General features: G+C 45.2%; 1 protein-coding gene across 1 annotated transcript in view; it reads left to right on the top strand.

The window, feature by feature from the left end:
* The window catches only part of jag2b (jagged canonical Notch ligand 2b), a 41,650-nt gene extending 26,265 nt beyond the window's left edge, over window positions 1–15,385 (top strand). The window contains exons 6-26 of the mRNA XM_070925357.1: window positions 148–278; window positions 2,023–2,142; window positions 2,546–2,659; window positions 2,804–2,917; window positions 4,376–4,489; window positions 4,955–5,001; window positions 5,092–5,265; window positions 8,345–8,507; window positions 8,615–8,776; window positions 9,303–9,416; window positions 9,564–9,677; window positions 9,876–9,989; window positions 10,255–10,371; window positions 10,674–10,701; window positions 11,276–11,361; window positions 12,594–12,707; window positions 12,878–12,993; window positions 13,148–13,405; window positions 13,519–13,650; window positions 14,248–14,398; window positions 14,518–15,385. Of these exons, the coding sequence (XP_070781458.1) occupies window positions 148–278; window positions 2,023–2,142; window positions 2,546–2,659; window positions 2,804–2,917; window positions 4,376–4,489; window positions 4,955–5,001; window positions 5,092–5,265; window positions 8,345–8,507; window positions 8,615–8,776; window positions 9,303–9,416; window positions 9,564–9,677; window positions 9,876–9,989; window positions 10,255–10,371; window positions 10,674–10,701; window positions 11,276–11,361; window positions 12,594–12,707; window positions 12,878–12,993; window positions 13,148–13,405; window positions 13,519–13,650; window positions 14,248–14,398; window positions 14,518–15,050 (3,016 nt within the window). The 3' untranslated portion in view covers window positions 15,051–15,385. The remainder of the gene's footprint in view (window positions 1–147; window positions 279–2,022; window positions 2,143–2,545; window positions 2,660–2,803; window positions 2,918–4,375; window positions 4,490–4,954; window positions 5,002–5,091; window positions 5,266–8,344; window positions 8,508–8,614; window positions 8,777–9,302; window positions 9,417–9,563; window positions 9,678–9,875; window positions 9,990–10,254; window positions 10,372–10,673; window positions 10,702–11,275; window positions 11,362–12,593; window positions 12,708–12,877; window positions 12,994–13,147; window positions 13,406–13,518; window positions 13,651–14,247; window positions 14,399–14,517) is intronic.
* Window positions 15,386–15,603: the final 218 nt, after the last annotated feature.

A 15,603-nucleotide genomic window follows, 5' to 3' on the forward strand; every position in this document is an offset into this window, starting at 1 on the left:
GGCAAGACTGTCTTGATCATCACATTTACGTTCACCTGTTATTATTAGTGATCATGTAAGAGAGAGTGCAACAAAATAAACATGACAGGTAGAGGGATTGGAGATGACTGATGCTCCTGTTTTGGCGTCTCTCTTTGACTTTGACAGGTGTAGCTACGGCTGGCAGGGCCAGTTCTGTGACGAGTGCGTGCTGTATCCTGGATGCGTCCACGGGACCTGCAACGTGCCGTGGCAGTGCAACTGCGAGAGGAACTGGGGTGGCCTGCTGTGTGACAAAGGTACGGAAAGGGTTTTTTTTGTTTTGTGTGTTTTTGTTTTTTGTTTTATTTCATCACCTCCCACACAAGACGCTGGCAGAGTCCCTGCTCTCATCCTGCACGTCCCTTCAAGCTACAGTTGCCTGTGTTTGATGAGTAACGAGTGAGCAAGCTACTCGGAGCAGAGATGAAACCGAAATGACTTTTGAAGAAGCAACATATCACCGTGTATTTTTTTTGGCTTGAGAAACAGGCTCACTGGCCCCTCGCTTGCAGCATCGGTCTTTGTTGTTGAGCAGTTTAAAAATGTGGAAATCATCTTGAAACTCAAATACATTTTTGCCACCTTTTTTGAAGTGCAGTGGAGATGCATTCAGTTTAAAGGTGTATAATTCGATCAATACTCAGAGCTGATTAGTGCTGAAATGATGAGCATTAATCTGCAAGTATTTTGATGGCTGATTAATTGTTATTGTTGTCATTTTTCAGCAATAATGCCAAATAGTGGTGTGGAGTTGCTGCTTTTCTTCGTCTTAAGTGATAGAAAACAAAATATTTCAAAAAGTCATCTGGGTTAGGGTCTGAAGGTGAATTTGTGCCTTTCAGGTGTCAATGAATCAGTTAATTGAGAAAATAAACATCAGAATAATCAATAAGTTAAGTTAGTTATAATTGTTAGTTGCAGCCCTAACACTAGAAAAACAGTATGTAAACTGTACATGTGTGTACTTCAGTGGCAAAAGCCTGAAATTAGAAGTTCAAGCGATTGGTTTCTCTCTCTTGACTTTATTTTACGCGTACGATTTATTAAATGTGTCAGTTTCATGTGTTCAGTTATCACGAGGATTAAGGCACCTTCATATGAGGTCTGAATTGTCTTCGCTCCTCATTCTCTCTGACCGGGAGAACAGCAGCTGGATAGTTTTACTGCCTGTGCGATCCGAGCAGCAGCAGAGACACTCGATCCCCCCCCTCATCCCTTCGTCACCGAGGGCTCTTCGGGGGATGAGAATGGGCCCTAAGATCCCCGGTGGAGACAGATCCCTGCTCTTTTATTTACCAGCCTTTAAGGTGACCTGGCCTTTAGCCTGAGGATGGTGTGCAGGGATCAAATAGGGATTATTCTGTAGGTGGGGGGAAAAAAAACCCCATCAGCAATTAAAGAAGAAAAGGGACAAAACACATACTGAGTCTATAACTGAATGAAAACTTGGCCGCATCCTGTAAATACTGTAACGCAGCGCAGCAGAGCGGTTGAGAAAACACTCTGTGCTTCCTGTCAAAGCTTGACAGCTGGTGCGCTGTACCGAGGGAAGATTCCCACAAGCTTCCTGGGAACTCCCGGATAAAATGGTGAAACAGGCAAAGAGCCTCCTCACGGCGTCGATCTAATTAACAAAGTGTGAAGGAGCAGTTGCAGCTGACGTTGAACGTTTGGCCGCCAGCGGTTTGTAAAGCGTATTATAGAGGAGTTCATCTTTTGTTTCTTGGTTTTCGGTACGGCATTTGTGGCGAGGCTCGGTTCACAGTGTCGGCAGCGTTGCATGTAGACAAACGCATCACACAGTGAGTTGCACAGTAGGAGCAGAGAAAGCTGCATAGATGCAGGGGTATATGCCAGAGTTAGGAGGCGGAGACCAGAATCCTTGCTGCAGATGGACATTTTGTGCAGAGAGTTCCTGTTGTGCTGTTCCTCCCTAAAATGGGTGAAATGTGAATCACCGAATTAGTGTCTTGGTGTCTCTAAATGTGCGTCTGCCTCCAGATCTGAATTACTGCGGCCGCCACCAGCCTTGTTTCAACAGAGGAACCTGCATGAACACCGAACCGGACGAGTACTACTGCGCCTGTCCACAGGGATACTCCGGCAAGACCTGCCAGATAGGTGAGACAGAACCCACACCAGAACCAGCACTACTGACATTCACTGTGGGGTACAAACCACAAATCATTTCAGACCGTTGTTTGAAGAAAAACAAGCAATTTGATGACGTTCGAGAAATTTTGGATGCTTTTTGATTGTTCTGTTTTTTTCACATTTGTTTACATTTTGTACATTTTAAAGGAGTAATTGATTAATTGAGAATATAATTGGCAGAATGAAAATAATCCTCAGTTACAGCCCCAGCGGCATCTTAAATACAGATACACGAAAGTAGGAAAGAGTCTGTGCTCGCATTACGAGGATGTGTAGAATAATAGCAGTTGTAGCCAGATTGTGACGTGTTAATTTTTTTTTTTTGATTTCTTTGACCACCCACTTGCTCTCCCCCCCCTCCCTCCATCAGCCGAGCACGCCTGTGTTTCCAATCCTTGTGCCAGCGGTGGTACATGCCACGAGGTTCCCACAGGGTTCGAGTGCCAGTGTCCGCCGGGCTGGGAGGGTCCGACCTGTGCCAACAGTGAGTTCGCTGTACTGCTGATACTTACAGTCACTCACTGATGTCTAAACACTGTCTTCAAATGTGGCATGTCGTTGGGAATAAGCAGAGAGTGAGCTTAAGTGTGTGTGTGTGTGTGTGTGTGTGTGTGTGTGTGTTTCTCAGATCTGGACGAGTGTGCCTCCAGCCCATGTGCTCAGGGTGGGACCTGTATCGACCTGGAGGATGGCTTCGAGTGTGTGTGCCCCCCACAGTGGGAGGGAAAGACCTGCCAGATAGGTGAGATTCTGGTTTTCAGTAACTACACCCACACACACAACTTTGTACTTCTTTATTTGTTCCCATCACCAGAGGTTGTTTAAAAAAATACCATTTCCAGTGTTCAGGATTTCAGTTTTTTGGCAAACAAGTCTTCATTTCTACAGGGAGACGTGTTTTTGCGGCCTTTTCTTTCCTGTTTGTTCCATTTCCTAAAACAAATAAACATCCTCTGAGACACACACACACACACACACACACGCGCATTGCTCACTGCGTAGGATAACTGTGTTTTGTTTTGTTTTTATTAAAATTGGCAACCAGCAACCTGAGCCCCATGGCCAGAGTACAAGCTGTCAATATCCTGGATGAGCTGGCAGCTGCACGGCCCTGTTTTTTTTTCTCAATGACTTTATGAGCTACTAGTGCGTCTATATCCGGCTGTTTGTTTGTCGCTGGCGGTGGCACTCGTTTCCATATCGCTCCTGTTCCCGACAAGCGGACGTGACCGGCGTGAAGCCAGGAAATGGATTACGACCAGTAAACAAAGTTCGGTGTGTGTGTGTGTGTGTGTGTGTGTGTGTGTATCTGAGTGTGTGTTAGTGGGAGGGTGAAGGTAGGAAAGAGATCCCAAGAGTTCAGTGTCATCTTACCAGGTCGGATCTCAGCTTACAGGCAGCCATTGGCCTCCTGTCTTACCTGGTGAGTGTGTGAGTGTGTGAGTGTGTGTGTGTGTCTGTGTGTGTGTGTGTGTGTGTGGGGTTTAGGGTTTCAGAGAGAGGACAGGTGTGTGAGTGAGCACAGCAGGACTCCCTGCAGACTGACCCCCCCCCCCCCTTTCCTTTGAATATTTGAGCAGCAGTGCTTTTCTTTTGTTGTAACACTTTTGATGTGTTCGGGGGTAAAACTGTCGAACAGATGAAAACTGTCTGTTCCTTGATGGAACGTTAAAGAATTGAAGGTTTGGTTTTGCACACAGAACCTGGAAATACTATTTGCTGCCAGTATAATATGCATCCATATCGTATTACATGACATGTTTATCAGGGCTGAAACATTTAGTCTAGTCATTGTAAATTAAAGGTCTTTGCGTTTTGGACTTGGAAGACGTCGCCGTGACAACGTTTGATGGGCATTATTCACAATTGATTGGCATTTTATAGATTAAGTAGTTCATCAAAATAATCACAAACCAATAAAAGATGATAGATGGATTTATTATGAAGCTAGATTTATTTTAGCATGGCACGTGCATCAATCCATCATATTCCAGAGAGGGTTCATATGTTTTAAATGTACTTTTTGACTATAACATTGACAGCATTTGATTCTGCCATAGCAATGGTGCCAGTTCTGTAATGTCTATGTTAGCTGGGCTACAAAGGTTGGATTTCTGGTCTCTCTTCTTTCTCTTTGTTCCCTCCGTGGTTTGTTTCAATTGATGGACTCGGTCTCCTTCTACATCCTGCCTTTTTACAGATGCAAATGAGTGCGCAGGAAAGCCCTGTGTGAACGCTTACTCTTGCAAAAATTTGATTGGCGGATATCACTGCAGCTGTTTTGGGGGATGGTCCGGACAAAACTGTGACATCAGTCAGTATTTCTTCTTTAAAAGTCACTTCTTCTGAATTTCTGTCCCTCCTCCACTGGCGTCCTCTTCTTCTGGCTACTTTCAAACGCCTCCTCTCACTTCCTTGGACACACAGCGTAGGTGTAGCTTAGCGTCACTCACTTTCCCACATGTGGTAACCCGTTTCCTTCTCATCTTTGGCAAACTGAAGCTCCAGCTCTGCCATCATGGCTGAACTTGCATGCCCAGTTCCTTTTTCTGGATCCAATGCATGCCCGCTTATAATCTATACAAGGTCTATCTGGCACTTTCTTGCCTTCACCGGTTTCTTTTCCCAACTTTGACTTAAACTGCGCACATCCCACATTGTAGATTGCACTTGATAATGGATAACGTAATAAATGGCCCACGCATTGATTCCTACATGAAAACTGTTTAATGTGCTTCATAATGTTTAATAATAAAACTTCATTTTTCTTCGTCTTCAGACATCAATGGCTGCCATGGTCAGTGCCAGAACGGAGCGACGTGCAAGGTATGGTTGTTTTCATCTGGTGCGCCCAAGACCCACCGCCTCGCGCTTGCCGTTGCTTGGACTCTTCATTTCTCTTTGTGTTTCCTTTAGGAGGGCCCGACGGGTTACCACTGCCAGTGTCCTCCAGGTTTCGTGGGCACTCACTGTGAAATCCAGAGGAACAAGTGTGACAGCAGGCCGTGTCAGAACGGCGGCCAGTGCCACGCAGTGTTGGACAGCTTTGTGTGTCAGTGCCCATCAGCGTTTGCTGGACAGCTGTGTGAGGTGAGTCTCTTCATGAGCTGCTGGTGGATGCTTTCTTTATAGCCTTTGGACGGAAGTAGTGACACATTACACGTCGGAGCACCTTTTAGACCTTTTTAGATGATGATATGGCGAAAAGAACATTAATAACTAATTTGGATTTGGGAAGATATTCACAAAGTGACTTGTAATGCTGTGAAAATACACAAACTGCAGTCGTCCTTCCAACACAGCGATCTAGGCCAACTGTCCGTTGCAGAGTGCCAAATTGTTGACATTATAAAAGTTGTGTAGCGTGTTTCCCGCCCAAAAGGCCAGGCCCCGGTTTCATTGCAAACTTCTGTTCTAATTTTCTTTTTTTATTTTTACTTTATTACTACATATCTGTGTCCTTGCTGCAGCCTTTTTATATTTGAAGCGTGTGTTTGAAGCTAATGTAGGTTAGCTGTGAGGAAACTGACACTTCACTGCATCTCCTGGGCACTGAATGGAGGACATTGCTGGTCAGGAGCCAATCCTGTTTTAGCATCTCTACTATAAATATGAGCCTCTCTGAATGAGGTGACGCTGGATTTCTGCCCGCATACTACAGAGCTCTGATGCCTGCTATGGCACGGTGTGCATTCCTGCCCTGCAGTGCCAAAACTACAACACCTCTGGCATCATATTTCTCTGATTACGGTGTCCTTTCAAGTCCATAAAAGTTTGATTGTGTAATGGTGGTTTTGCTCAATCATGATCTGAATCATTCCTTCAGAAGAAATAAGGACAACTTGAATCCCAGCGGAAAGAAAAAAAAGAGCCACATTTACTCTCTTAGTAGGTGACATGCTTGTCTTGATCACGCAGTACTAGTTCATGGATTTTGCACAAGTCCTTCGCTTCCCACGTATCGTTTATTTGGAGAGTCGACCCTAAAAAAGCTTGTATTCTATGGATGACCGTGTTGCTCGATGGGTCAACCGCTTTGGTTCGGACTAAAATATCTCAGCAGCCTTTGGATGGATTGCCATGACATTTGGCGCAGACATTCGTGAACCTCAGATGATGAATCGTTATGATTTTGGTGATCCACTGACTTTTCCTCCAGCCTACCTGTAAAACTAATTAAATTCCCATCAGCCTCAGCTGTGCTTTTTGTTTAGTTAATTAGCAATTTTAGCATGCTAACACCCTAAACTGAGATGAAAATAAAAATGACGTTCTGGTCATGCATTTTAATATTTACTGGACAACATTATGTTTTAAGGGGTGGAGAAAACAATCTCACTGCGAGGTTTATTTTGTAGCTGTTCTGGAGCTTTCGATCTTACATCAAATGATCTTCATCCACAAGAGTTTGCCGGAAGGTGCTCAGGCAAACAATTCCATGGCACCTGGGCAAAACTCCATCTGATGAGGAAAATGATGTGGTATCATCAAAAGATCCAGAAAAGCTACCAAATGGACCTCCATGATGAGATTTCAAATGCTGGTTTCAAGGTTAAGAATGAGCTTTGACCCTCGTGTTATAAGCTGCTGTCAAAGTCGATAACAGCATAAAGTTTTATTTGTTGGTTTAAGGTGGACCATAATGAGAGGACATGCATTTTGCTGTTTATATGGGCAGTACGATTTCTGTAGATTTACATTTAATTACGTTTGATATTTTGAATATCAGAGACCAGTTACATCCAACGGTACAAGCATCCATCAAAAGTCAGGTTCACTGCAGAATGTATTCCTGGTTGACTACAAGTAAAATAAATATAACATTGCTTTGTGGTTTTCCACCACAAATAAATTCTCAACTTGTCTGCAACAGTGAAAAATGTCTCATGTGCTGCGAACAGTTGCGTTAATATGCAGAAGATTTATAGACGCTCTTTCCCTCAGACACAATCCCCTGACCACACACATGCAAATAGTGAAGAAATAAACTGAGGGTAAAATAAACTGTGTGTGACCACAGACTTCACCCACCCTGTTGCCCTACTCTTAACTCTCTCGTTCAGCACCTTAAATGGAAAAGGGGTGCAACCCAGAGTTTATGCACAGTAGGCTTCTGTTTACATAAACGGAGAGATTTTCACTCCAACCTCTGTATTGCAGCATGTAGAAATGGCAAAAGATGTCACCGTGGCCTCTAGTTGGGTTCTTTCTGTGTCACGGTGGTATGACAGATGATTTATCTTTATTGTATTCGCTGTGGCTCTGCATGATGTTGGACCAGAGTCAACATTAGCCCTCATAATGGGCTATCTTTCTCTTGCCTGTTCAGTTTCTCTCTCTCTCTCTCTCTCTCTCTTTCTGCCAGGCTTTCTGTCTCTAGAATAATCTTGCAAGATTAAGCAGGACAGAGATGTAAAACCAAAAGCGTGGATTCCCTTGACAAGCTTAGGGAAAGTTCCTGAGGCTTACTACGTCCACTTACCTTCGATTTGTTCTGAGCAGCGGCGGTGGCTTGCGCCAAGCTAAGCCGCTCACCTACACAGACTTTAGATCTGCTTTCCCCAGTGCTCATTTCACTTCACTTGTCTGCATCTTCACTATATAACCATTTTAACTTTACTTTTACCCCATCCAGTGGAGCTGCACATCGGCATCAGAGTTGTCAGTAAGCGCTCGCAGAGGAGTAACTCAGATGTGAAATGTTTTTGAATGTCAAATTAGGTTTAAACTGCTCCCCCTGCATAAATTAATGTAAAAAAAAAAAAGATGGCTTACTTGTACCTGTAAACACAACAATGGAATATTATCACCCTATAAACGTGTTGGCTAAAAATTGTAAACACCCATTAGACATGTAGCATTCATTTGTTTCTGGCCACCTGAGTCCAATATTTACTCTCATTTCAGCTCCGTTTGTTGCTGGATAGGTAGCATGCAGTCGTTTTCAGAGCTTTTTTTGCTTAAAACGGCTGTCTGCCGAGGAGGTGGGTGTTCGGTTCTGTGCGTAATGTGAAAGGTGTCGCTCATAATGATGAACCCACTGTCATTTAACCCGTTGCTGATATAAGGATCTTGTTTTGTGCAGCTTTTAATGTCAGCTCTTCAGCTTCACCTGTTCATATTGTCTCTATTGTAAATGCCTGTTGTCCTCTCCTCTTGGCCTCCTCAGATCTCGAGCTGGTCGCCCTCAGACACTTGTGATCCAAACCCTTGTGAGAATGAGGCCAAGTGCCACAGCATGGACCAGGATTTCTACTGCGCATGTCCCGAAGGCTACGAGGGAAAGACGTGTGAACGGCTCAAGGAGAACTGCCAAACCCCCCCGTGTCAAGGTGACTGAAGTCGCCTGCAATGATGAGACGGTATTGAACAAACTAGTACGTCAAAGAGAAGTAATGAATTTGAATGTTTGGGTGTGTTTTTTTTTTTTTTTTTGCAGTCATTGACAGCTGCACTGTTGCTATAGCGACCAATGACTCAGCTGGAGTGCGGCACATCTCCTCCAACGTCTGCGGTCCACGAGGACGCTGCATCAGCCAGCCAGCGGGCAACTTCACCTGCGCGTGTGATCCCGGGTTCAGTGGCATCTACTGCCATGAAAGTACGTAGAGACTCTTTCCCCCGAGCTTTTAACCTTTCTGTTAAAGATCATACCTACAGCTGAAATTAAAAGAGTGAAACTAAGTCCGTTTTTGAATGATGGAATTGTCTACTTCAGATTAATTGGAAAATATTGCACATATATTGCACATTATCACACATCAGTTATACCAATTTGGTAACACTTTCTTTCCTTTTATATCCACCTTTTTATTTAGCAGTTATAAGTTGTTTATAAAGCAGATAAACATATGAAACGTGGTTGTCACATGTGGAAAAAACATTTTACATACACACAGTATAACACATCTGTAATCATATCTAATGATGTAGAATTACGCAGGTGTTGTTGACGGGTACATCACTTAAAATGTCCATTAATTTGTTTACAACTGCATAATAGTGTTATGTTACGCCTTTATTACCATTAATTAAGTGCTTATACACTACTTCTAAATGCTAACGAAGGAGGGTTAAGATAAAGTGTTGTTTTGTCTATATAATCTTCCACCCCTTACCCTTTTCAGATATTAACGACTGCATCAACAACCCCTGTGGAAACGGGGGCACCTGCATTGATGGCGTGAACTCCTTCCAATGCTTCTGTCCTGATGGCTGGGAGGGTCGACTCTGCGACCGCAGTGAGTTCCTCGTCTCCAGCATAATTCAGTTATGCAGTCATTCATCTTTCCAGCCAGTCTATGCAGCATTTTAAACCAAAAAAAAAAGAAAAAAAAGAGGCACGTCTGGGGTTGAGCGTCTGATCGAATTGTCTAAATCTTCCTCAGATGTCAATGAGTGCAGACACAACCCGTGCAAGAATGGCGGACGCTGCGTCGACCTGGTGAACGACTTCTACTGCGAGTGTGCCGACAACTGGAAGGGCAAGACCTGCCATTCCCGTGAGTTATGCCGACTCTGTGTTAATGTGTGCGTTTATGTTCATAGCTTGCCGCCGCTCCGCCACGCTGCACGTCTTTGTTTCGACGGCTAAGATGTGTGTCGACACTGAGCGCATGTTGGATCACGAGAACGATCCTTTCCTACTGCTGCTAGGTAGATCGTGTGTGACCTCGTTGTGTCTTTGTAATCCCGGCCAGGCGAGAGCCAGTGTGACGCGACCACCTGCAGTAATGGAGGCACCTGCTACGACCACGGGGATGCCTTCCGCTGTGCCTGCCCACCCGGCTGGGGAGGAAACGCATGCAACACAGGTGAGGCTTCAGGATGGCGTCTGTGGAGGTTCGAGGGAGCTGATGGTATGCAGGGTATTATTCTGCATCTTTAAAGTCATTCAACCGTCATTCAGCCCAACATTGTGTTCATGTTCATGTCTTGTTGGGAGGAGGCATTATTTAAATACCTTTTTTTTTTTTATTAGAGTCTTTGCTGTTTTTTCTGACCTTATCTAACCTAAAATTTGACTACTTGATTTGACTCTCTGATCTTTTGAGTGATGCTTTTCTTTCTTCCCTACAGCCAAGAACAGCACATGCGCCTCCAGTCCTTGTTCCAACGGTGGTACCTGTGTGGGAGGAGGAGACACCTTCACCTGCATCTGCAAAGAGGGCTGGGAAGGTCCCACCTGTGGCCAAAGTCAGTTTTTTTTTTTTTTTTTTATGTAGCTTTGCAGGATATGTGTTTTTGGCACGTTGAACAAGTATCTTTTCAACGTGTTGAAGAAATACAGAAATGTGTCCAAAGCAGATCATTGCTGCTGTGCTAATACCTGAGCGTGCACTACATGCGTTAGGAGTTATCGGCAGGTCACGTGAAAAAGTGACAAAAAGAGAACTTGTAGAAGGCTTGTAAAAAAATAAATGAATAAATGGTAAATAATACCTGTGACACAAGTATGGCTCTCAACACTAACGCGCTTGTTTTTGTGTCTTCAACAGATATAAACGACTGCAACCCTCACCCATGGTACGTACCGTTTCCTGCCTCACACACTCCTGCGGTGGAGCCAAACCTTTGCCCTTCTTTTACCCGCGTCCCTTTTGCCTTCCTCATCTCCACACTTCACACAGACCTTGCAGGCTGGAGGGGTGAAGGGCCGCTAAAAGCAGTGGAAGTTGTCCTTAAATCAAGCCTCAAAGGGACATCTCTCAGAGGAGGGGGGGGGGGGGCTTGGATATTGAATAGGACAGGGAGAGGGGGGGGGGGCAAGAGTCCCACCTACCCCATGGTGAATGCAGGTGGGGGGTGGCGTGGCAGGGGGGAGGGCATACGTGTCCATTCTTCCCGTGCAACCTGGGGGGGGAGCTGGGCTTTGAGGAGGGATGGAAGAGTGGCATGATGAGGGGAGGGGAGGGGAGGGACTGGACACAGCAATTAGCATCTGAAAGGTGGAGGCTTGTATTGATGAGTTGAATTGAGCCTTGTGACCCCCCCCCCCCACCTCCACCACCACATACACACACACACAAAACCGATATGCTTTGTTGCAGCTGGAAAGGACAGCCTCATCTAATGGTTTTTTCTTTCTTTCCTCTCTCAGTTACAATGGCGGTATCTGCGTGGATGGAGTCAACTGGTTTCGGTGTGAATGCGCTCCTGGTTTCGCCGGACCAGATTGCAGAATCAGTGAGTAATGACATTGGGTTACTTAATCATCTAACACACACTTTTTGATGCAGAGCAAGCATGCAAAACGCTAACATAGCCATAGCAACGTACTATGGTTTAAGAGGATGGATAGATATGACGAGGAAAGACCGAAAGGAAAAGGGGGGGGGGGACAAGTAGGAGATGGACACATTGACACCTAAATGTAAGACCAGGACGCCACCCTCTCCCTTTTTCTCGGTCCTTTAACGCCTCAGGGGTCAGAGGTCGTCCCTCCTCCATACTCTCGCAGTCACACAAACACACAGGGAAGACAAATTACCCGGTGACCCAGAAATTCTTCTTCTCTGCTCTTTTGTTTTCGGCCGGATAGCGTTCACCTTTTCTGTCAGCCTCGAATTTTGAGAATTCTCATCCAGACTGTGTTCATGTGGAATCTGGGTGACAATGGCCGGGTGTCCCAGTGATTTTGGTGGGAAGGCACAATCGATACGTGTCGCTCAAAGAGCTGCCCCAGTAGCAGATGGGTTGGCAGTTAAACATGTGCACAGTTTACTCATTTATGACAATTAAAAGTTGGGATTTAAACCGTACAGTACCTGGTTTTATCCAATAATTGGCCTTGTGATTTATTTTTAATTTGCCATTTTCCCCAAGGAACCACAAGATCGATCTGATCGGTCATGATTGCCAGAAGTGGTAATACAAGGAAAAAACATGCTGCCAACTGCCATACAAGAGTTTGGTTTATCTTTTCTGACATAAATTGGAAGAGTTTAACCTTTTCAGGACTTCAGTAAGGAAAGTAATCAAATGAAACGATTTGAGGAGGGAATGAGGAAATTCGCACGGTTGACCAAAAGGAAGTTGTTTCGACAGCGCTGACCTTCAAGAGGACAGCCATCCAATCTTAACCCCCTCCGTCACAATATAAACTGCCCACTACCGAAAATAAAGAGTTATTGGCAGGCCCAGGGAGCCATTGTGACTGACTGGCATTTTCTAGCTGGCTAGCATGTTAGCGATTTCCAAGCCAGTTACAGCAGTTTACCGACTAACCATATGAGTAGTTCCTTTGCCACCAAGCTTCTAGAAGCACATATTTTGTGAAGACCTGGGACAAATTTTGCGGTGCCACCTTTTGGTGTGACGGGGGCCTTTACTTGGCTGTAAAGAGTCATAAGCTAAAACATTTTGGGATCCAGGGCCTCGTGTCCAACTTATTTTTGATGCCCCTCTTCCCTTCACAGACATAAACGAGTGCCAGTCTTCACCCTGTGCCTACGGTGCCACCTGCGTGGACGAGATCAACGGTTTCCGCTGCATCTGTCCTCTCGGTAGAACAGGAGCCCGATGCCAAGAGTGTAAATACATCTCTATTCTCCGCCTCGCTCATTCAAGTCATACTCATCAATTCTCTCCCATCTTGTGGTTTATGTAGTTTTTACTCTCATTTTGAACTACATTGATTCATTAATACTGCAGACTTCCTGCTACAGAAGTTCAACATGTGTCTCTCTCTGTCTGTATGTAGTCATAGGTATTGGGAAGACTTGCCACTATGCTGGGCTGCAGTTTCCCCACAGCAGCCGCTGGGAGGAAGAGTGCAACAGCTGCCGTTGCATCAATGGCAAAGTGGACTGTACAAAGGTAACACGTCACCTTGGGTTTTGGGAATTTGTGAGATAGTGAAAATGTCACCAATACTTGCTGGTTGTCATAATAAGGCAACATGCAAGGTAACGCCAATATAAATGTTTTGTGGGATTGCATGCCGGTGAATATTTTGACCCTGTGACACCAGGTGCTGTGTGGTCGTCGTCCCTGCCGGCTCCTGTCGTCAGACCAGGACCAGAGACGGCAGTCCTGCCCGGCTGGACGAGAGTGTCTGGAGCACAGCTACCTCACGTGCTTCTCCCCCCCTTGCCGTCAGTGGGGGGTTTGTTCCGTGGCTGGACCCTCATCTCCGCAAGCAACCACCAAGTGCCAGCCCAACAGTGGACATTTGGACAACAGCTGTGGCCGCATAACACTTGTTTTCAGCAGAGACAAAGTACCGACAGTGAGTCATCTCCTCACATATACATCTTGTTGCAGTGGAGCAGTGCGGGACACATTTTCAAGTAGAGGTTTTTATATATCGTTGCTGATCTGTAAGTGTGTGTGCATATGCAGGGAACAACGGTGGAGAACATCTGCTATGAGCTGAGGTATCTTCCTGACACCAGAAGCTTGGCAAAAGACCACGCGCTCCTCCTGCTGTGTGACCTCTCTCATTCGAATCAGGATGCTGTAGAGGTGGCTATAGTAAGTGAATGATCCAAACTTCATTTTTGTCCTATTCTTGGCTTGTTGCACTGTCCACTCTCCTCTTACGCTGTACAGTGTTATTAAAACTACCACATTTCAGATAAGAAGCACAGTGTTTGAAGTCAGTAGTTCTCAAGCTGGCTGTCTTAGTTGGTTACCCAAACAACTTGTGCTGCTCTTTGGCCACAAGACTATCAACCCTACATTTACTCATTGCATTAAATCAGAATTTGTTTTGTTTGTGCAATCCTAAGTAAAGTTAATGGAATAGCTTGAAAGTTTGGGGAAACACACTTATTCTCACAACTCGTTTTCTGTGCGATAAATAGGGAGCTGGAGCCAGAAGGCAATTAGCTTAGCTTAGCATAAAGACTGGAAGCAGCTAGCTTGTATCTTGATTGTTTTCATCTGTACACAAACTGACGTGTAAAAATGTCATGCGGCACACATAATGTATGTATTGTTTTGGCTATTTATTCTCTGAAGACATGACTTCAGTCTCTTTTGGCAGCACAACACATTTGGGTAAATAACATGTTTCCAACGTGTGACACAACTTAATGCTTGTTCCCTGTTCTCTGGTTTGGTTCTCAGTCTTTCCAGCCAGAGGATCTACCAGACCACAGTCTGATCCAGGAGGCAGCCAGCGCCATAGTGGGAACCTTGTCCAAGCGGCACAACAGCACCATCATGCTGGCAGTCATTGAGGTCAAAGTGGAAACACAGGTCATGCCCCCTTCAGTGGGTGAGTAATAATTAACAAGGTGTCCTACAAGGGTTTGTCATGGGCCCAATTCAGTTCCTCATTTATGACTTCTCCCTGCTTCCACTGATTTCCTCCCTTGTGCATCTTGATGTCAACAGATTACCTGGTGCCTCTGCTATGTGTGGTCTTCTGCTTGCTTTGCCTCTTCTGCATCATCGTATGTGTTTGGTGGACGCGCAAAAGGAGAAAAGAGCGTGAGAGGAACACGCGATCAGGCGCCGACAACAACGTTAACAACCAGTGGGAGCCACTTCGGCTCGTCGTGGGACGTCAGCAGCAGCAGCAGCAGCTGAAAGAAAACAACAGGGAGGCCGAGCAGGAGCGCAAAAAGCTCATGGGCCCTTCCTATCGGACGTGTGATGACGGGGAGGAGGAGGAGGAGACGGAGACGGAAGGCGAGCTTGAGCTCGAGGAGGAGTCTGGTGGAGCAGAGGCGGGAAAGCAGCCAGTTAGTAAGTACTCTAAGACTGCAGTGCAGTCCAGTGGGGGAGTGATCTGTACCTTGCACAGCTCCAGTTCACCCCTCAAAGCGCCCCACCGGACCCCAGGCTACAGCCCCAAAGACAACCGCTGGAAAAATGTCAGTGCCGCCTTGACTGGTCAAAAAGACCTCAGAGACCATTGTGTATAAGAAATTTAAACAGAGGACTCGCAATGTGGAAGTGAGAGAAGCTGCGAGGCAGCGACTATTCTTGTTTTTGGACTACTTTTGGGAAGAAAAAAAGGCTTTGTGTTTCAATAAGCCGTTCTTTGCTTTGTCTTCATGTTTTCGTCACTGTCACCTGAAATTGTTTTTGATTCAGGAGGCTAGAGCACAGTGAACATCCTTTTTTGCTTCTGTTCACTTATTTTTCTTTAATTATGTACAGAAGGAGCTGAAATGTAACAATTTTTTTTCAGGAGGCAAAAGAAGCTCTCTGCAATTTGTGTTTATGGAATTGTACCATTAAAGAAACGATGAATCATCGAAAAGGAGAAAAAGACAACCTGTATAAAGATTTTTTTTTTTTTTGTTTACAGATGATTATGATTTTGTTAAATTGTCAGCGGGCTCCTGTTCAGTGTCTGTGGGGGGTGGGGGCAGATACACATTAAAGAGACAGTCGAGGAAGGGTTTTGAGGGAAATGGACTGTTGCAGCCACAGTAACAGAGGAAACCCTCCCTTTGCTCCGTCTCTTTCCGG

This window comes from Enoplosus armatus, chromosome 19 (genome assembly GCF_043641665.1).
Source record: "Enoplosus armatus isolate fEnoArm2 chromosome 19, fEnoArm2.hap1, whole genome shotgun sequence".
Classification (NCBI taxonomy): domain Eukaryota; kingdom Metazoa; phylum Chordata; class Actinopteri; order Centrarchiformes; family Enoplosidae; genus Enoplosus; species Enoplosus armatus.